At 45.8% G+C, this 22,400-nt stretch overlaps 1 protein-coding gene across 3 annotated transcripts in view; it reads right to left on the reverse strand.

Moving 5' to 3' along the window:
• Window positions 1–20,404, reverse strand: part of TMEM40 (transmembrane protein 40) — a 35,450-nt gene extending 15,046 nt beyond the window's left edge. For 2 of the 3 annotated variants that reach the window (XM_032346769.1, XM_032332650.1), the window contains exons 1-3: window positions 20,300–20,404; window positions 3,277–3,357; window positions 2,492–2,623 (exon numbers count right to left, since the gene is read on the reverse strand). In XM_032346769.1, the coding sequence (XP_032202660.1) occupies window positions 2,492–2,623; window positions 3,277–3,349 (205 nt within the window). In that variant the 5' untranslated portion in view covers window positions 3,350–3,357; window positions 20,300–20,404. Of the gene's footprint in view, window positions 1–2,491; window positions 2,624–3,276; window positions 3,358–19,504; window positions 19,593–20,299 lie in introns of those variants that run through there. The other variant, XM_032339848.1, reaches the window with a different exon arrangement.
• Window positions 20,405–22,400: the final 1,996 nt, after the last annotated feature.

Consider the following 22,400-nt stretch of genomic DNA (forward strand, 5'->3'; position numbering starts at 1 on the left):
AACCAACAGGATACAGTAAAAACAAAAAGAAATGTAGGCAGAGCAGTACTGGATGCTAGACTATGAGTTCGGGTCCTGTGTGTGGAGGAAGGCTGGCACTGCAGTGAGGTATCCAGCCAGGCTCGGGGCCTTGGGAGCCATCCAAGCCCAAAGAATGGGCAGGGTCTGAGTTCTAGCAGCAGGCCAGCCACTGTGGACCAGAGATCAGAATCCTGATATCAGTATGCCTCTGTGCTTCTGTTTATTTTCTTGTTGCTTTTTTCTTAGCGTTCTGCTTTGCTAACTAGTACCATGTACAATGTGGAGACCTGAGGGAAGGGGTTCAGAGCCATACCTGGGGGGGGGGACATCTGTAGGAGCAGCATCCCTGAGGATCAACCACAATTGGAAGACAAAATGTCACCTTCCACCCAGAAGGAGAAACAAAAGGACAGGCAAGAGCCCCCTTGCACCTGGAAGCTCTTCTTCCAGGGCTACCCCTAACAGGTTGGCTCTTGAACAGTACAGGTTTGAGCTGCACAGGTCCACTTACACACAGATTTTTCAGTGCACTGTATTACGAATATATTTTCTCTTCCTTTTCTCAATAACTTCTTCTTTTCTCTAGCTTACTTTATTGTAAGAATACAATATACATGATATAATACACATATTATACATACAAGACACAGAATATGTAGCAATCACTGTTTATGTTTTCGGTGAAGCTTCCAGACAACAGTAGGCTTTAGTAGTTAAGGCTGGGGGGAGTCAAAAGTTATACACAGATTTTCAACTGCCGGGGAGTCAGGGTCCCTAGCCCCCATGTTGTTCAAGGGTCAGTTGTACTTTTTTTTTTTTTTTTAAGATTTTATTTATTTACTTGACAGACAGAGATCACAAGTAGGAAGAGATGCAGGCAGAGAGAGAGAGAGAGAGAGGGAGGGAGGAGGAAGCAGGTTCCTCGCTGAGCAGAGAGCCTGATGCGGGGCTCGATCCCAGGACCCTGAGATCATGACACGAGCTGAAGGCAGAGGCTTTAATCCACTGAGCCACCTGGGTCAGTTGTACTTTTTAATAAGGACAGTGGCAGGGCACCTGGGTGGCTCAGTGGGTTAAGTGTCTGCCTTTGGCTCAAGTCATGATCCCAGCATCCTGGGATCAAGCCCCATGTTAGGCTCCCTGATCAGCAGGGGGGTCTACTTCTGTCTCTCCCTCTGCCCCTCCCCCTGCTCAAGCTCTCTGTCTGTCCCCCTCTCTAAATAAATAAATAAATAAATAAATAAATAAATAAATAAAGTCTTTAAAAAATAATAGTAAGGGCAGTGACTTCCTTTCCAGTCCCACAAGGAGACTGGCTACAAATAAACCCACTGGACCCACCAATCACTCACTTTCCTCTATCTGGAGAAAAAGCATAGATTTTATGGTCTTGAGCCTCAGTCCCATCATTTGCAATGTGAGGATGTGAGGCCAGGGATTTGCGAGCATTTTTCAGGATTTAGCCTGAGAATTCTTTTTCCAAATAAAAGCTCAGGCCCAAGCCCACTCTGTAAAGCATATCTTAGTGCAGGCATTCTGATGGAGGAGTAAACCAGAGCCCACCCCTTAGTCTCCCCAGTCCCAGAAAGACCTCCAGGGATCCCAAGTTGGTTACTGAGCCCTCTGACAGCACGTCAGTCAGCCTCCCCGTGCCTCAGTTTCCTCACTTGTAAAATGGAAGTAATGATAATAGCACCTTCCTCAACGGGTCTCTTTGATAATGAACTGAGTTATTACATGGCTTTCCACGGTACCTGGCCCATAGTAAGTGCTCAATGAATGCCAGCCATGACATTGCTGCTCATATCCATTCAGCCTAACATTTTGAATTAAGAGAACAGAAATGAAAGGACATTCCATTTTCATGGGAGAATAATGTGGCAATTTATAATCAAGGCTCAATGGGAAATGTTCACTTCCTGTTAACCCACTGAAGGACTTGTGGGGAATCGATGCTGAGGACACAATTTGTGCCAAAAATTCAAAAAGTAAAAGCCTTTGAGCAAAGATGCCTATGAGCATGATAAACTGGTAGAAGGTTGGGGGATAATCTGTACAGTTCTTTTTTTTAGAGCTTTTACAATGTGCTAGGTACTGACTTGAAATGTGTACAAAATGTAATCCTCACAATAATCTTATGAGGTAGTAACTTCTGTTATCATTCCCAAATTCCAGATGAGGACCCGAGGCATGTAAGCATGAAAATTAGCTGCAAACATATTATAGAATAACCTGTCAGAATACCCGAGATGTGCCAGCAAACATTTTAAACAGAGGACAAAATTATCTGTCTGGTAGTTTTAACTGTGTACAAGTTATGTGTACTGTTAAGTATGGTTTGGAAGGGGATATGGAAAAATAGAATTAAAGTATCAAGGTGGGAGGTCACAGGGCATTGTTTTTCCATGTAAATGCTTTTCTTGAATAATACTGTGAATATATGTATACATATATGTTAATATTGCTATACCTGAGGAAGAGGAGGATGACGAGGAGGAAGAGGAGGAGGAAGAGGAGGAGGTAGAAGACTTGTCTCTCTTAGGTTGTTCGTGAGAAAATAGTCCAGCTTCCCTGCCTGGCTTGTGGAAATCCATCTCTTCATCTGGGAGGCACACATAGAAAAGGATGAGTGTTTCTTGTCTTTCCCACCCCAGAGACCACCAAGACCACCCCAGGCATCTACTTGAACTTGGAGGCCAGGAATGACTGGATTATCTGGGACACTCTCCCAAACAAACAGGGCCAATGGAAGGTGCAGGATATCAGAGCTCTCAGAGACCCCAGGGGCTCAAGGAAGGCACAAAGCATAAATTTCTCTGAATATGGAAACCAGAAAGGGCCTTCTAAGTGTCCCATTCTGTCCAGAGGCCACTAGACTGTGTATAATAGTTGCCAACTTAGGATTCACTGTAAATTACAGGGCAGGTATGATCTGGCTAAGTGAACCTTTTCATCCCCAGTTCTGGGGTAGTGCAGGAACCTCCCTGCCTTCTCAGGGCCCTCCCTAGTGTCAGCCCAAGCCTCCAGAGCCCCCTTGAGATTTGGGGAGCAACTGAAGGTCCCCAAAGCTAGAAAGTTCTAGGGGACAGACTGACCAAGCATGTGTGTGTGTAAAACATTATTTCTCTAGAGGATTCAGCTGTGACTTGAGCCATTATGTCACATGAGGGGAGCAAGGTCTTCTTCTGTTCCACCCACTGCTGGACTCTACCTCCCATGTGGCTTTGCCCAGAGGGTGAGAGAAGGCAAACATACAGTCTAGATCTTCTGTTTCTCCATGGACTCGACTATGATCTGGAGTCTGGGAGGAAGGTCCTGACATCTCCATGATTTTCTCTGGAGGAATAAAATAATAAGTAATTAATTAGTACCACCTTAGTTAATCCCCTAAACATATAAAGAGTTTGGCAAATAAAGAAGAAAAAGACAAACACCCAATCCTCAAAAGTATAAGTGAATAACTTATTTAAAAAATACACAACATTAGGGAAATTTGAACAATTGGTCATCTTTTGATAATATTAATAACTTATTTATTTTTAGTTTTTAGAACAGTTTGAGGTTCATAGCACAACTGAATGGAACATATAAACAGAGCTAACCAACATGCTCCCTGGCCTCAAACACACATAGCCTTCCCTCATTATCAACAACCTTCACCAGAGTATTTTTTTAGGTCATATTTATATTGAGATTGTATTGATTTGAAGTGTCCTTAAATGTAAGGATACGGTCTACAGTCAACTAATCTTCGACAAAGCAGGAAAGAATGTCCAATGGAAAAAAGACAGCCTCTTCAATAAATGGTGCTGGGAAAATTGGACAGCCACATGCAGAAAAATGAAATTGGACCATTTCCTTACACCACACACAAAAATAGACTCAAAATGGATAAAGGACCTCAATGTGCGAAAGGAATCCATCAAAATCCTTGAGGAGAACACAGGCAGCAACCTCTTCGACCTCAGCCGCAGCAATATCTTCCTAGGAACAACGCCAAAGGCAAGGGAAGCAAGGGCAAAAATGAACTATTGGGATTTCATCAAGATCAAAAGCTTTTGCACAGCAAAGGAAACAGTTAACAAAATCAAAAGACAACTGACAGAATGGGAGAAGATATTTGCAAACGACATATCAGATAGAGGACTAGTGTCCAGAATCTATAAAGAACTTAGCAAACTCAACACCCAAAGAACAAATAATCCAATCAAGAAATGGGCAGAGGACATGAACATACATTTCTGCAAAGAAGACATCCAGATGGCCAACAGACACATGAAAAAGTGCTCCATATCACTCGGCATCAGGGAAATACAAATCAAAACCACAATGAGATATCACCTCACACCAGTCAGAATGGCTAAAATAAACAAGTCAGGAAATGACAGATGCTGGCGAGGATGCGGAGAAAGGGGAACTCTCCTACACTGTTGGTGGGAATGCAAGCTGGTGCAGCCACTCTGGAAAATAGCATGGAGGTTCCTCAAAATGTTGAAAATAGAACTGCCCTATGACCCAGCAATTGCACTATTGGGTATTTACCCTAAAGATACAAACGTAGTGATCCAAAGGGACACGTGCACCCGAATGTTTATAGCAGCAATGTCCACAATAGCCAAACTATGGAAAGAACCTAGATGTCCATCAACAGATGAATGGATCAAGAAGATGGGGTATTTATATTTTAAAAATGGAATACTATGGAATACTATGCAGCCATCAAAAGAAATGAAATCTTGCCATTTGCGACAACATGGATGGAACTAGAGCATATCATGCTTAGCGAAATAAGTCAAGCAGAGAAAGACAACTATCATATGATCTCCCTGATATGAGGAAGTGGTGATGCAACATGGGGGCTTAAGTGGGTAGGAGAAGAATAAATGAAACAAGATGGGATTGGGAGGGAGACAAACCATAAGTGACTCTTAATCTCACAAAACAAACTGAGGGTTGCTGGGGGGAGGGGGTTTGGGAGAAGGGGGTGGGATTATGGACATTGGGAAGGGTATGTGCTTTGGTGAGTGCTGTGAAGTGTGTAAACCTGGTGATTCACAGACCTGTACCCCTGGGGATAAAAACATATGTTTATAAAAAATAAAAAATTAAAAAAAAAAAGTAAGGATACGGAAATTTTTATGATGAAGTTATATGACATCTGGGACTTTCTTCAACATGATCTTGTTGAGGAGTCCAAGGACATAGGTAGGGATCCAAATAAGCACACAAGAGCCTGAGATGGCAGTTACTGGAGCTATATCAAAATATAAATAGTAGTTACCTCTGGGTGGTGGTCCAAATTTTCAACAGTATTGTTTTTGTTATAATAAAATCACCAACAGGGACGCATGCCCGTGTGGCTCAGTCTGTTGAGCGTCTGGCTCTTGATTTTGGCTTGGATCATGGTCTCAGGGTCATGGGATTGAACCCTGCTTTGGGCTCCAAACTCAATGTGGAGTCACCTTAAGATTCTCTCTCTCCCTCTCCCTCTGTCCCTTCCCTCATCAGGCGCTGGTTCTCTCAATCTCTCTCAAATAAATAAATAAAATCTAAAATAAATTTTTAAAATATAAAATCACCAATAACTTTTCCTTATGTATTTAAAAATGTAATATGCCCATATCTTGTCTCAGTGCAGTCCTTCATGGTTTTACAAAGGGCTTATCTGAGGCTGTCACAAACCAGTCAGGTAGGAATTGGGATTCATGGCCCCTCACGTTTGAACTGTAGTTTCTAGACAACAAAACTTCCCCAAAGATTGTCTCATTTGACTCTTACAATAACGCTGCAACTACGTTTTATTATCCCTATTTTATAGAGGCACTCCAGAACACACATTCTGTTTTATACACCCCAAAACGCTGGTCTGGGGGCACAGAACTGGAGTCTGTCCCTGCCAGCATGCCTGTCAGGATTGTGGATGCAAGCAGTGAACCTAACTGCAGAAAGCAGGCACTTGAAGTGACGAGCAAAGTTTGGGAAGCTGTCCCTTCAGGACACCACACTGTACTTTCCCGAAATTCTGAGTGGAAGCTAGAGGCAACTCTGGAGGTCAGCCTTCCAGTGAGGCCACAAGAAGGCCATAATGTTGACTCTGGAAGATCCAAATGTCTAACTTCAGTCAGCTAGTGCTCTCCCCTGGGCAAAACACATGGAGTGGGGCTCCCCTACAAAGCCATTATTTTTGCTGGGCACATGGCCAGCCAGCTAGAGACTATGGCTGCTAGCATCCCCTGAAGCTAAGTGTGGCCATTTGACTGCATTTCTGCTCATGGAATGTGGGTGGATGGGATATGTGTTGTGGTGTGCCCAGAATGTTTAATGGCTCTCCAGGAAGAAAAAAGTACATACACATACACACACACACACACACCACGTGCGCACACACACACGCACACACACACACACAGGTTATAAATTTTGTTTATGTAAAAAACATATAGCATACAGTTCACAAATAATAAAATATATAGTACTCTTTACTACAAATTCAACACACCTATAACTTCAGAGTGCTTTGGAATTTCTTGCAAAACCCACTATCAGTTTTTACCAACAACAGGGTCACAAAATTTGATATATTTTTGAATACTACCAGTTTCAGCAAAAAACTTGCTGACATCAGTGATGAACAGGAGTATTTCCAGTGTGAATGTTAGCTGCTGTTTCCTTTCACATTAATGAATAAGAAAAAAGTGAATCAACTAAGACATTTCTTGTCATGGTTTGACAGTGATATGAGCAACACTGAATTGAATCAGTTTTCAAATTCTGAAAGAATATTTTCTCGATTTTTAGGCTACTCACAATGTAATGGCTATAGGTGCAATGTGGTTTTTAGGTTCAATCTGCATTATTGGTGTTTTCTTGATCACTTTCTAAAATGCAGGCAGTCCACAAAAAACCACTGAGCTCTGATTTGCAGAGTTTACTGATCCCTATGGTGTAAACACTCCCACCATGGCAGATTTCAAACTACCTGTGGTCATGGAGTGTGAGGCTGGGAAGGGCTGCCATAGAACACACCATACAATGTTTCCACCATACTGATAAAACAGGTATGAAAAGCTCAAGTGCCTAGGTTAATAGTAGATGGTAGTAAAATAAATCAGGAAATGATACCCTTTGAGTACTTATTAACTTTGTTTTTTAATAGAATTTATTTAATTGTACATTTTTATAATTAAATAATGGTTGGGTTTAACAATCGGCTCCCAAAATTCCTAAAGATTTAATGATTCAGTGATCTGCTTTCACAGGCAATACAGCCCAGTGTCAGCCCTGGACATATCTGCTTGCCTTCTACTTCCTCTTTCCTGCTTTTGTGTATGCTGGAGCGGCAGACTCACAGACTCACAGACTCAGGGGTGGGGGGATGGGGGTTGTGAACTACCTCAATCATGCAAAACAAGTCAATACCCCAGGGAATTCCTAAGCAAGAAGTCAAAAGGAAATCTAAGTCTTGCCAGACCTCACCCACAAGGCTGCCTGGCTACCTGAACCTGCTTCTGATCAGCTATGTGCTCAGGAAATAAGCTTCTCTTTTATTTGAGCCCCGTGATTTGGTCTATTTGTTACAGCAGCATAGCTGAGTTGCACAGGCTTCATTTTAAAGCCTCCCCTGGGGGCACCTGAGTTGCTCAGTGGGATAAGTCTCTGCCTTCCACTCAGGTCATGATCTCAGGGTCCTGGGATTGAGCCCCACATGCCCGCATCCCCGCATCATCCCCGCATCCCCATATCCCCAGGAAGCCTGCTTCCCACCCCCTCTTTGCTTACTTGTAATCTCTGCCTGTCAAATAAATAAATAAAATCTTAAACCCTCCCCTATTTCTCCCAGTTCTGAGTCCAAGTCCTCAACTGGGAGAGGGGATAGCTTCACTACTCTCTGATTAGTTTCGATTAGGGTTCTCAACGTCAACACTCCTGACATTTGGGCCTGAGGATTCTTTGCATTGTAAGATGTCGAGCCTCCCACTAGATGACAGTAGCATCCCCCAACCAGTTGTGATGACCAAAAATGTCTCCAGACATTACCAGATGTCCCGTGGGGGTGAAAATCACCGCCACTCATTGAGAAGCACTGGTCTAGAGAATCTACTCTTTTTAAAAATTTTAATTGTATTAAAAGTGTTTATTGTGGTGTAATTGCCATATAGTATTATATTTGTTTCAGGTGTGCAACGTAATGATTCAATATTTCTATACATTGTGAATGATCACCACAGTAAGTCTAGTTCCCACCTCTTCCCATACATAGTTACAAATTCTTTTTCTTATGATGAGAACTTTTGAGATCTACTCTTTTAGCAACTTCCAAATATGCAATACATTATTATTATTATTATTATTATTATTAAAGATTTATTTAGAGAGGGAGAGTACGTGCATGTGTGCATGTATGAGCAGGGGAAGGGGCAGAGGCAGAGAGAGAGAATTGCCAGTAGATTCCACGCTGAGCATGGAGCCCTCTGCAGGGCTCAATCCCATGACCCTGAGATCATGACCCCAGCCAAAATCACAAGCTGGATGTTTAACCAACTAAGCCACCCAGGCACCCCCTTCAGTACCATATTAGTAACTATACTCACCATGTTGTACATTAATCCCCATGACTTATTTCTTTTATTGATGGAAGTTTGTACCTTCTGACTGCCCATATTAGCCACCCCCCACTGCCACCTCTGGCAACCACTAATCTGTTCTCTGTTTATCTATGAGTTTGGGATTTTTGTATGTTTGTTTTTGGTACAGAAGCTACTCTCAATCCATGAAGACCTTGGCAAGGCAGTATCCTTCCCTGTGCCTCAGAGGTGGACCATCTGGGCTTGGATCCTATCTAATGTTCTTGGTCATGGGATCTTGAGCAATTATTAACCTCTTGCTGTCTCAGTTCCCTCAGCTGTAACATGGGACAATAATAGTGCTTATCTCATAGTGTCATTGTGAAATGGCATGAATTAAAACATGTAAAGTGCTTACAACAGGGCTTGTATAGAGCAGGTATGGAATAAATGCCAGATGAGATGATTTCAGGTCTCCAGACCTAAGCCATTTTTTCTTATTGTCAAAATTGTATCTGACCTTTCAGGCACAGCTCAAATGCCACCTCCTTCATGAAACTTTGTGCTATTAGCCTAACTAGTGCCACCCTCCTTACCCCACTCCCTTAATCCTCCTTCCCCCAGCACCCCTGTCCTTTCTTGCTAACAAAACTGCAGTTTTGTTCATTATTACAATAGGAGTAGCATCAAGACAGTATGTATGTCACGGCAAGAGCATGAGCTTTGGGATCAGACTGACCAGGGTTCAACCATATTCCAGTCATCTGCACACAGGATGACCTTGGGCAGAACGGTCCCCTTTTCTTGGCTCTAGTTACCTCAGTTGTGAACTGGTGATGGTAGTACCTTAGGGAGGAAGGATGGCAGTGCTCAGTGAATGTGAGGTTCCTCTTCTACAGACCTCCTATTACCCTCAGATATTCGGTGTCTAGCCACAACCCTGCCCATGCTCTGTCAAAATTATTTCTGACCTTCCAAGCACAGCTAAAACATCTCCTCCTTTAGAAAGCCCTATGCTAGTTACCTAACCAGTCCTCATCCTTCCTACCCTACACCTTTAATCCTCCTTGCTCTCATCAGTCCTACCCTTCTTTCTTACTGATGAAACTACAATTTTGTTATTCCAGTCCCAGTTAGATACTAGTTTTGTCATCCTTCCTTGTAGCTGAAGTTGGCTAGGGTTCTGAGAAGGGTTTTTCTTCTCCTGACAAAAGAAGCCAACAGTGCTGGTGGTGTGTCTTGCCTCTCTTTCCTTACTTGGACATAAATGTGATGGCAAGAGCACCCAGTGACCACCTTGTGACCATGAGGAAAAACCAAAACAAATGTGGAGACATTGTTGAGTCGCTGAGTCCTTGCCAACAGCTGCCTGTTTTCCTGTTATTTGAGAAAAAATGAAACTTCGTAGTCCGGATCTTTGATACACACTTTCCCTCTCCTATATTACATCTGTTAAGTGAACATCTACTGTGTGCTAAAACGGGAATACATGATAAACAAGTTGCATCCCTGTCCTCAAGGAATTTCATGGTAGACTAGGGAGCTGTGGGAGCCCAGGGGCCAAGTCAGACCAGGGTTAGTCAGGGAAAGTTCCTGAAGGAGAGAGTGCTGGGGTGAGTTCAGAAGGGCCAGAGGGGACCATGTACAAAGGCACAGAGGCAAAGGGCCTTGTCCCACAAGGGAAATAGTTGCAGAAGGCAACTCTAAAGAAGAAAGAGATTGGGGGGAGGCCCAGAGGGAACCCCCAGCTGGTCCCCAGGCATATCACTCTCCTGAGCCTCATCAGTTCTGCCTTGTGCCAGACTCTTCTTCCTTAGGGTAGGGCACCTTATTGCACAACTCCACGGCCACTGTTCTTAGTCACACACAAATCTCTGCTCAGGACTCAGCAGGGTGTGTCTCCTCCACTAGAGCCTGAACCCATCAAGGGAGAGACTGAAACTGATTCATTTCTGTGTCACCTGAAGCCTGCACCAGGCCTGGCAAAAAACAAAAATGATGAAGATGATGATAATAATGATGATTATGGTGATGACGACGACAACCAAGTACTTCCCATCTTGCAGGCAACCCTCTAAGCATGTTACAGGTGTCATCTCATGTATTTCTCACAACTCTGTGATGGCTCACTGTGGTTGTGCCCACTTTCTAGATGGCACAGGGAGACCAAGAAACTTTCCTGGGACCAGAGCTAGTAAGCAGCTGAGCAAAGGGAGTTGCTTAGTCTGTGTTGGGGGATGGGAAGGAGTGAAGCTGTCACCTCTCCCCAGGCCCCTGTTATTAGTACCAGGAATGAAGCCACTAAGTCATGGGGGTGCTATGCAAATGATGCTGACTTGGCTCTAGTCAGTCATCCTGGAGCCCTGAGCAGTGTCCTCATGGCCGGGGAACTGCCTCAGGCATTTGCTCAGCTCATCTGTCAGAAGCAAGGGAAATGGAATTATCATGGAGGTGGGACCTGGGGAAGCCCTATTTCTCCTTTTAATGTCCTTGCCCCATCCCTCCCCCTCCACATTTCTATTATGAGAAAGGAGAAATGGAGTTTTGAAAAAATTAAAGTTCAAGGATCGGGGTGCGGAGCAATGCTTAACTCAAAAGGGCAGACCTAATGGTGGAGCATCAGGCATTGGCCGATGGATTTCTGGGATGGGCTTCCAAAGCTCAAGGGCACAGTGTGTGCACTCTGAAGCAAGATGAACCACGAGGTGTTAAGACAGGAGAAGTAAAGCAAGCAAAAGGAGGAGAGAGAACATGGCATGTTCCCCAAGATCTTATTTCATGAATGTAAGTCTTATTTTATGCAGAAGAAACTGAGGTTCAGATAGACAAGTGACTTGTTCAAGGTCTCCTAGCTGATGTGTGGACTCGAATCCAACCCCTGCCCCCAGCAGAGAAGCCCCTTTCCCTCTATTAGGGATTCCCTAAATCCCTCTGATTTAGAGGCCCCTAAAATCCCCTCTCACAGGTGCTCCCCACCACCATCCAAATCTGAGGCTGGTCCTACAAGGAAACAGAATGCCTGACTTTCTAGCATATTTTTCCCAAAGGCCCAGCCCTGCTGAGTCACTGGTGGGGCCAGGGCCTCTATACCCACAGGTCTTGCTAAACTGGATTTCCCCTTCAGTTCAACCCACATTTCCTAAGCTCCTCTGTCAAAAGGGCCTGGGCCCAGAGTGGGAGGGACACTAAGGGACACCCAGCCATCACAGACTCACAGTGCTTTCCCAGCCCAGATCCTCATGTGAACCAGGAGGGAGGCAGAGAGGGGATTCTTGTCCTATTTTATAAACAGGGAAACTGAGACCCAGAAATGGAGAAGAACTTGCACAAGGTCTCAAGGCAGCTTAGGGGCAAGGCTGACTCCAGAGCCCTGACTCTTGATTTAGGAGCTGCTTACCCTCCCCTGTTGCCCCACTTTGGAGGAGGGGACTGAGGTGGATTTCAACAGGTGGCAAAAGGCAGAATGGGGTAAAGGTTTACTAGAGGAAGTGGGTGGCAGGCAGTTGAAGGGGTAGGAAGCCTGTGAGGTTGGGGAAATTCATCCTGGACTTGAACGTCAGGCGAATGGCCCTTTCCCTGTAGGTAGACTGTAGCCTTGTGCCTCTGAATCACAAAAACGGGCCCAGGGCAGTAAAGGGATTAAGGGAATTGGAAGCAGAAACAGTAGCTGTGCAGAGAACAGAGCTGACTAAGGGTGGACGCTTGTTTTTGCCTACCTGGGATTGAAGCCCTTTCTTCTGGACGTTATACCAAAGTCCTCCAGAATCTCCTCTGGCTTCCCAAGCCACCCCAAACAGGCATACACCCTAATTTCAAATGTATCCTGGTTTGGCTGACACAGCTCCAGGACAAGCAGTCACTGCCCTGGACCCAGGTAAGACCATCAGCCTGTCCCTTTTGGGAATATGACTTGTGACACAACACAAATTTAGTCTCTCACAGTTCTTTTGGTGAGAAGTCTAACTCAGGTATCCCTGGGGTCAGCAGGACTGCATTACTTTCTGGAGCCTCTAGAGGAAAATCCGTTTCCTTACTCTTGTTCCTTGCTGCTGCTGTTTCTCCAACACCTGTACTGACTGAGCCAGCCAGGTGCCCCTTTCCTCTTCCACTTTTAAGGACCCTTGTGTCACTGTGACATTGAGCCACCCAGGTCATTCAGGATCAACTCCCTGTGTTAAGGTCAGCCAATGAGCAACGTTACTTCCATCTGCAATGTGAATTCTCCTTTGCCATGTAAGCTTACTTAGTCCATTTCCAGAGATTAGGATGCAGACATCTTTGGGGGCCATTATTCAGGCTGCCATAGTCTCTAACCCCAGTGCCTGCCACAGCCTGGAACCCTGCAGAGGCTGAACATCTTTCTTTCTTTTCTTTCTTTCTTCTTTTTTTTTTTTTTTTAAAGATTTTATTTATTTATTTGACAGACAGAGATCACAAGTAAGCAGAGAGGAAGGCAGAGAGAGAGGAGGAAGCAGGCTCCCGCTGAGCAGAAAGCCCAAGGACCCCGGGATCATGACCTGAGCCGAAGGCAGAGGCTTTAATCCACTGAGCCACCCAGGCGCCCCTGAACAACTTTCTTAAACCAGTTTCCCTTTCTGACTCCATCATGCTCCTGGGCCCCCAAACTCCAAAGATAGGAAGGATGCCCTGGCTCCTTTCTCCTCAGCCAGCCAAAGCCCAAGCATGTCTCATTTTCCCTTCAAGAGGCCTGGCCTTTCTGTTCCCACTGCCTCCTTCCCAAGAGAGCTAATAAGGGAACTGAGGGCTCTGAAGTTGGTTGTTACTGTGCTCTTATCCTTGTCCCTTAGATGCCTGGTTCCTCTCAGCCTCAGTTTTCCATTCATAAAGTGGGATATTAATATATGTCCCTGAGAGTGTTGTGGGGATTAAATGATATTGTGACTATAACAAGCCCAGAATAATGGCACTTAATAAATGAGAATATCCCCTCTCCTTGCCCATGCTCAATGTCTCCCCAATTTGGCTAATAATCCAATTTCCTTAGGAGCACCGTTGACAGGGCAGATTTCCAGCTCTCTCTCCTTTGGAGGTTTCCACTTAGGGAGCTGCTGTTAGGAGCAAAGTTAGGGTTAGTTTGTGGTTCAAGGAAGTTTGCATTGTTGATAAAACCACCACATGGTAGGCAGAGCGGAGTCCACTTAGACTACCAGAACCTCTCCCTGCCTGCCTCTGGCCTCGCCCCTCCTTAGGCTTCAGTTACCCCATATGTAGAAGCTGGCCTGCCTTCTGTAAGGTTCTTTCAGCTTTGGCATTCTAGCGCTCTCCTCCAGTTAATGTCTACCTGATTCATCCAGTTAGCAAAGAACTTTGGGACTCGGTTGATATGACCTGCAGGAAGGCCCAGGACAGCATGTTCTAACAATAAGATGCATCTAGTTTCTTGTGGGGAACAGCAAGCCATTGAAATGCCCCAAATTTTGTGTTCAAAGATGTTTGTGTGGCACTGCTTTCCATAGCCCCCACCTTGGAGTTCTAAAATGTGCAATTGCATATTAAATCCTCTGAAAAGGCCTGCAGAAGACAAAGCTCTTTTACCCTATTCCTATGCTTCCCTAAAGCATGCAAGAGCATAGCTTTTTTCCCCCAGAATATGGTTTAGTGTATTTTGGAGCAGCTTTGGGAAATGTCACAGACTTCAATCCCTGACATCTTCCAGGTCAGCCTTTCCATCTTGGAGTCCAGGCCTGGGCACTATTGCTGCACATTTTGGACAGTGCCAATGCCCAGGTCCAGAGCTGTTCTATCCCGCCATCAGGACAGTTAGGGAGGGGAATGAATCAGAAACAGACCCTTGGAAGCCAGAGGCCTGAAACGGAAATGGTCTTATCATCAGCTTTTGGGATCCCAAGGTGTGGCTCATAAGTCCTCTCAACACCGCCAGGGCAGGGACAGGGGTGAGGGAGGAAACTGACTCAACCGTCATAAGACCAAGAGCCTTGTCCTGGCGGTGCCTCCAACCCACCCTGGGCCCTTGGGCACATCACTTCCACCCTCTGGGTTTTTATTCTCATTTGAAAGACAGATAATAACATCACTCTTGTTATTCACATTTTGGAGTGCATATGGGGTTGTGGATAGGAAAGTACATGGTAAAATTATCATATCTTTTGCTGGGACATTATACTGAGAGGTATTTTGATTAAGTCACTGAGGCAATGGGGTCTGACGGAGCCCATTCAAGTCGTGCTTTATCACTTTGCTTCCCAGCTCTGTAGTAAATCTTTGGGTAAATCACTTTACCTCTGTAAGCCTCAGTTTCTTTGCCTGTAAAATGGGGATTGGTGTCCTTGTTTGCAGGGTTGCTGTGAGGATTGAAGTTAAAAAGACTTTACTTCTGAGCTCCCTAGGAAGAGGAATCATGTTTTTCTTGCTCTCTAGTACATTCTAGTCCCTGGCATAGACAAAGTGCTTCATAAAAAGAAGTGGAAGAGAACTGAATTTAAGAGTTTCGAGAAATGTCAGCCTACAAAGTTTCTTTAGGATCTCCTTCTTTCCTTTATACTACTTGTTCACACACCTTCTTCTTTAACACTCTCCCCCTTCCTGTCCCAGGCTCACCTCACCCCCACCCCACCCCCAGTTTCCCAGGTTTGGTGGTCTCTCCCTTTCTCCAAGCTACAATTCCACAGAGTTGTAGCCAGGACACCAAAGCCAAGCCCCAGAAAGGGAAAGGGACTTGCCCAAGGTCACACAGCAAGGCGTCTAGATATGAACTCAAATCTGAGTCTGAAGTCAAGCATGAGGGGAACCTCACAGAGAGAAAGAAGGGAGATACTTCAGTTTCCACCTCCTCCACCATCCTGTCTCAAGTCTGTCCAGGCAGTTTAATGGTGGGATAACAACCCAAACTGCCCCCAGCCAGTGGACCACGAGCCAGATGGACCCACTATGAATCTACATGACCTTTTGGCCACAGCACACCCAGCAAAGCAGCCAGGGCCTAAGGTTGCCTCTGAGCAGCGCACCTAGGCCGAACCTAGAAAGTTAAAAAGGAACAAAGTCGGGAGGCCTAGGTGGCTCAGTTGATTAAGTGTCTGCCTTTGGCTCAGGTCATGATCCCAGAGTCCTGGGATCAAGTCCAACATTGGGCTCCTTGCTCAGTGGGAAGCCTGCTTCTCCTTTGCTTGTGCTTTCTCTCTCTCTGACAAATAAATAAAATCTTTAAAAAATAAATAAGTAAATAAAATAGAAAAATAAAAAGGGACAAAATCAAGTTGTGCAGAAAGAGGATGGGTGAACCCAGCTTGGAGGCTGTTCATACAGAAAGACCTAGGAGTTTTCAAAGACCCTCTGAAAGATAAGTAAATGTTAGCATAAGCATCTAACTTGGTGTCCAGCAGATAGCAGGTGCATAACCATTGTTTGTTAAAGTGTAATATGAGCCAACAAAGTGATAGAGCTACAGAGCAAAGCTAACACACCCTTAGGTCATATTAACAGAAAGACAGAGACTCCAGTGAAGAAGGTGACCCATATTTCACCATCTCCCATCCTATGTTCAATCCTGGCTTCTGAACAGAATAGGGTCTAGACAAACAGATAATCCAGGGGATGTTTGGGGTATTAAGATCAAAGCCAAGAGAAGTGGCTGGAGGAACAGGAGCCTAGGGATAAGCACTGCGTGGACAGACCTGGTCACTGTCCCCCAGTATCTGCAGGGGTTCCTGCAGGACAGAGGGACCACATGGGGCTGTGAGCTCCAGAGGCCAGGACCTGGGATGTCACTAGGACAGATGCCAGCTCAATATATAAGAACAATTTTCTAAAATTCTTTAGAGAACTGCTTTGGTTGGTCATGGGCACCCTGCCATGAAGATGTCCTTAGCTCAGAACCTACCAGTCTCTCAAATTATAACCTCCAAAGTACAGGAGGGACATATTAGTCCACCTATTTCTACTAAACTTTTAACTAAAAATAGCTAACAGTATATAGTTCAACCCTGATGTGCACCCTTGGCTATATGTCAGATACTAAATGTCATGCCTACTAAGTGGGCATCCCAAGCCCAATGGGAAGCCCCACAATAGGTCTGCTGTGACCCTGTCTTTCATTTCTCTAGATTCACCCTATTACCATATATTGGGATACACTGGTGCCAGGTTGGGTGGATTTGAGGCTCAAACAATGCATTTTAACCGAATCAACTTCTACAGAGTAGAAAAATGGCTTCAAAGAGTTCCTACAAAGAAACCACAGATGGGAGATAACTCTAATCCAGAAAGTGCAAGCAAGCAGCAGGAAAAGTGCAGCACAGACTGCTAGCTGCTCTTCGCTCAAGGCCTTTATCAGCCACCTTACCATGTTGAAAACAACAATGAATGGGATCTCACACACGTGGAGAGGTAATTTCAGTAAGCAATACACACGTGAATGTCCACGGCAGCTTTATTCATAATAGCTACAAAGTAGAAACAACCCAAGTGTCCATTAACTGATGAATGGATTAAAAAAATGTGATACAATTGTATAACAGGATTCAGCCAGAAAGAGGGATGAAGTCCTGATGACATGCCACAGCATGGATAACAATACAATGTGTATTGCTTAATGAAATTCCTATAGGAAAACTACTCAGAATGTGGACTTTCATCCACTATTTTCGTGATTAAATTCACACTGAGTGTATATTGGGCCTTTAGACATTAGCTAATCATCACAGTCCTTGTATATCATTTCCAAATCTATAAATATGTATCTGTTGGGGGTGCCTAAAGCTTTTTTCTTGGGAAGGCTGTGCAATCTAGAAGTGTGACTGGGGTGCCTGGGTGGCTCATTCAGTTGGGCATCGGACTTTTTATTTTGGCTCAGGTGGTGATCTCAGGGTAGTGGGATTGAGCCCTGCTTCAGGCTCTGTGCTGGGTGTGGAGTCTGCTTGGAATTCTGTCTCTCCCTTTCCCTCTGTCCCTGCCCATATTCCGTCCCCCAACCCCGAAAAAAAAGAGGAAAAAAAAAAAAAAAAGCATGGCAACCACTGCTTCAGATCCTTGGACACAGCTAAACACTCGGGGATGTTGCTCTCTGGTTGGGTTTCAAGGTTGAACCAGATTTGTTTCAGATTTAGGAACTAAGAAAAACTAGGGGCCAGTGAGCCCCCTTGTAAAAATTGTTGAGCCCCTCCCCAACAACATTTGAAGATTAATGGGAAGAAACCGAAACCTCTTAAAAGGTTTTCCCGAGCTCTGACTCTGACTCTCCGAGGTGGGTGCCTATTTAAACAGCCAGAGCCACTCCAGCCTCCCTTCTCATTCTGTCACCAAAGTTTCTCTCTCTTTTTCATCTTTTTCTCTTGTCTCTCTCTCCCCCTCTCCCTACAACATAGATGCAGTTTGGCAACAGTGAAAACCAGAAAGGAGGCATCCAGTTCTAGAGAAGGAGCTTGCTGGGTCTTGAATGTCAATAGACCTGGATTGAGTTCCCACCACCACCCTCCACTAAATGGGATCACTGCACACCACATTCATTCTCAGAGCCTCAGAGCCCTCCCCTGGAAAAACAAGCATGCCTACTACTCAACAATACAAGGACAACCTAATTTGAAAATCAAAAGATTTGAACAGACATTTCTCTAAAGAAATGGTCAGTAGTACCTGGAATAATGTTTGACATCTCTTTATTAAGAGAAACACAAATCAAAAGCACAATGAGAGGCGTCTGGCTGGCTCATTCAGAGGAGCATATGACTTGATGTCAGGGTCATGAGTTCGAGCCCTATATTGAGCACAGATACTACCTAAATAACTAAAACTTTAAAAAGACACAAAACAAAACCACAACAAGATATTGCTTCATACCCTCTAGGATGGCTACGATAAGAAATCCAGATAATAACCAGTGCTAACTAGGATGTGGAAAATTGGGAGACTTCATGTATAGTTGGTGGGATTGCAGAATGGTACAGCCCCTTTGGGAAAGCTTAGTGACTTCTCTAAATGTCAAACATAAGTTCACCATATGACCCCGCAAGTCCATCCAATAGAATTGAAGACCTATGTCCACACAAAAACTCCTCTCACATGAATGTCCACGCAGCTTTATTCATAATAGCCACAAAGTAGAAACAACCCAAGTGTCCATTCACTGATAAACGGATAAATAAAATGTGATACAATCATACAACACCACTTGGCCAGAAAGAGGGATGAAGTCCTGATGACATGCCACCGCATGAATAAACCTTGAAAACATGATGCTATGTGGAAAAAAAAAAAATAAAATAAAATAAAGCCAGTCAGAAAGGAGCACACGTTAAATGATTCCATTTATATAAAATATCCAGAATAAGCAAATCCACAGAGATAATTCACAACGTAGATTAGAGGTTGTCAGGGGAAGGAGGAAATGTGGGGCGACTGCTAAAGGGTCCGGAGTTTATTTGGGGGTGATAAAAATTCTAAATTCTAAATTAGATAGTGGTGATGGGTGCACGACACTGAATATACTAAAAAAACACTGACTGCTACACTTGAATAGTGTGAATTTGATGGTATGTGAATGATATCTCAGTAAAGATGTTATGGAACGAAAAAAAGAATGAGGAAGACCCCCCCACCCCCCCAGGTCCAGCACGCACGCCCCCACCCCCACCCCCGGGACCCCGCGGCGGACCCGGAGCGGGAGGGAGAGCAGAGAGCGCTCTAGGAGAGTGGCCTGAGGGGATTTCACAGCACAGGTTTAGAGGCGTTTTAGAGGGCTGCACTAGCCCCAGTTTCACGGGTGTCAGAGACAGGAGAGGGCCCATAACTTACAGGTCCGCTTGGTTTGGACCCCGCACAGAACACCGCATCCTTCCCTCCCCACAACTCCCCCTAACACACTCCTGACTCAACTTTTCTGGCAGTTTCTAAACAAAGCAGCATAAAATAATAAGCACAGGACTCTCATCTTTTGTCCCCCTTACCAAAGATTGGCTGAAGGCCTGAAGGCCACCTCTGAGGAGACGGGTTGGGACGCTCCCTACCAGCGGAGAGGCTCCCGCGACAACGGTGGCTGCGTTAGGGGAGGCGGGACTGAGGGGGCGGGACTGGGGGCGGGGCTCCCTCCCAGGCCCCTCAGCCTGGGTGAGCCTCTGACACGCAGCAGGGCTCCCTTCCCCCACGGCCCGGCTCTGCAAGTTCAGCGTTTTCTCCCCAGAGGTGCTATTGAGCCCAAGGCAGAGGAGACGACTGGCCTCCTCATCTTCTCGAGTCTATCAGGCCCAGCCCAGACGGCCCAGGGCGCCTTCGGAGGGGATGTCCGGAGGGCAGCTGCCTTCACGTGCTAGTCAAAGCACAGAAACTGGGATGTTTTGGAGGGAAACACCTTCGTCCTCCCAAGTGTTTGGTCCCGCAAGGGCAGAGTGGACACAGCTTTCAGAGATCTAGTTTGGCCCTTCATTTCACAAATGGGGAAACAGGCTCAGAGCCATCAAAGATTTTTCTGAAGGTCCCGCAGCAAGCTGGCGACAGAAACAGGAGTTGGTCACCTGCTATGACCAGACAAGGGCTGGCCCAATCCTCAAAACAACCCAGGGAAGTGAGTATTTGTCATCTTCCCCTGACACCTCCAGAGATGGAGACTGAGGTGCTCACCCAGGTAGGAAGGTGCAGAGCAATTCCAGGTCCACCTAGGAATCACAAAACATCAGGCCGGTGGAAGAGCCTGTTCTAAAAATTAACCCTTCTCCCCGCCCCTCACCCGGCAGGTGTCCCAGTACCTGTGGTCTGGAGCCCCGTGTTGGCTGCCAGGAAAGCCGTGTGTGGACTGTGCAGATGCCAGACTGGGCAGGGGAAGAGGGCGGCAGGAGAGGCCAGGCCACACCCCCGTGACAGGGAGGGGGCGGGGCATGAGTTGTCCTGGGTCACACTTGTTCACCAGGGTGGCATTCCTTCCTGCTGGTACTATCGGGCCCCAGGCCTTCCTGTCTGATTTGAAATTTCCTCATGACACCCCAGGCACAGCAGATGAGGCAGCTAAATCCCTAGAACCACCCCCTGAGCATGGCCATGACTGCTTAGTCAGGGGGCAGCGATGTGTGGGGTGGTTGCACCGGGCTTGGCTGGGCCAAACTCTCAGCAGGGAGGAGGTGGGGTGTGTCCCAGATCCCACCTCATTGGTGAGACTGACTCAGGACCCAGCCGTGTAGGCCAACCAAGTGCTTTCCCAAGGGGTGAGGTTGGGCATAGACCAGGACCCAAGGCCCAGTTCTTAGAGGACTGAGGGACTCCTGTGAATGGGACTAGTGCCCTCTCCAGTGAGGAAACTGGGCAAAGGCTAGAATATCCATTGCCTTGTGCAGACAGGAAAACACAGGCCCCAAGGGGGTGAGGGGTGGGGACTAACCTACAGTGAGTCCAAGAATAACTCCAGCTCAGCCTGCCTTTGCTTCTTACTCACTTATCAAACAACTTGAAAGCAGAATAGTAAACAAGTCCTATACTGCTTTGGGAAGCACCCAGGCAAGCTAGAGACAGGCCATGACAGGCCACATTAGGGCAAGGCCCAGAGAGCTGTGGGTTCCCAGGAGGGCTTCCTGGAAGAGGAGTTATTTGGATCCTAAGCTCAGGCCAAGATCTGAGTCATCCTTGACTCTTTGCTCTTTCATACTCTGTATCTGACATATCTGGAAAACCCTGTTGGCCCCCCATCAATGTATCCCAAAACCAACCTCTTCTCTCCACCTCCATGGCAACCATGCTGGTCTAGCCAACATGATCACTAGTCTGTCTACTCCTACCCTCAGCCCAGTAGCTGTCCTAATCATGGCAATCAGAAGTATCAGGTTAAAACCCAAGTCAGCTCATGTCCCTCCTCCACTCAGCACCATTGCAGGACTCCCACCTCACTCAGGATAAAACTTGAGTTCTTACATAGCCTTCCACTATCTGGGACCCACCTCTTGCTCTCTCTAACCTTAGTTCCAATGACTTCCTCTCTCACTCTGCCCAGCTAGACTGGAATGTGCCCCAAATATTCCAGTTAGATTCTACCCTCAGGGCCTTTGCACTGGCTGTTCCCTCTGCCTAGAATGCTTTTTCCCCAGTAGCCACCTGGTTCCTTTCCTTACTTCTTCAGGTCTCTGCTCTAAAGTCACCAAGAGGCCTTCCCTGACCACCAGGTACAAGGAGTAACTGCCAGCACCACCTTTCCCTATCATCTCGATTTATTGTTCGTCATCTGACATACTATATGTTTTTAGTAATACACATTTCCTCCTTATGTATTGTTTGTTCCAGGACCTAGGCTGGTGTCTGACACATAGTATGTGCTCAATAAAGTTTGTTGACTGAAGGAGTGACCTGAAAGGGAAGCCGAAGAAGAATTGCAAGGACATTCCAGACAGGGGGAACCATGTATGCAAAGGTTTAGGAAGAAGAGACACTGCTTGTCCTGAGGATCTGGAAATAACTCAGCAGTAGAGTGGGACCTGGAAGAGGGGAGAGGGGAAAGCAAGGGGAGAGAAGAGGGGAGAAGGGAAAGCAAGAGGCAAGGACTTGGGAGCCAGACCAAGGAGGCCAAATGTTATCCTGAGAGCAACAGGGAGCCACACAAGGGGGACATGATCAAATCTACAATTTAGACAATTTGGCTGCCATGTTATGGATTAGGGAGGCTGTGAGGGGCAGGTATCCACAAGCCATGAAAGGGGAGATAAGGACTAGGGACAGGGGCACTACCCAGTCCCCAACAGTAGCCACAGGCCACATGTGGTTATGGAGTCCTCAAAATGTGGCTGGTCAGAGTTGAGATGTGCTATAAGTGTAAAATACATCCAAGACATGCTATGAAAAACAAGAATATACAAGAGCTCAATAATA

Source organism: Mustela erminea, chromosome 1 (assembly GCF_009829155.1).
Source record: "Mustela erminea isolate mMusErm1 chromosome 1, mMusErm1.Pri, whole genome shotgun sequence".
Lineage (NCBI taxonomy): Eukaryota > Metazoa > Chordata > Mammalia > Carnivora > Mustelidae > Mustela > Mustela erminea.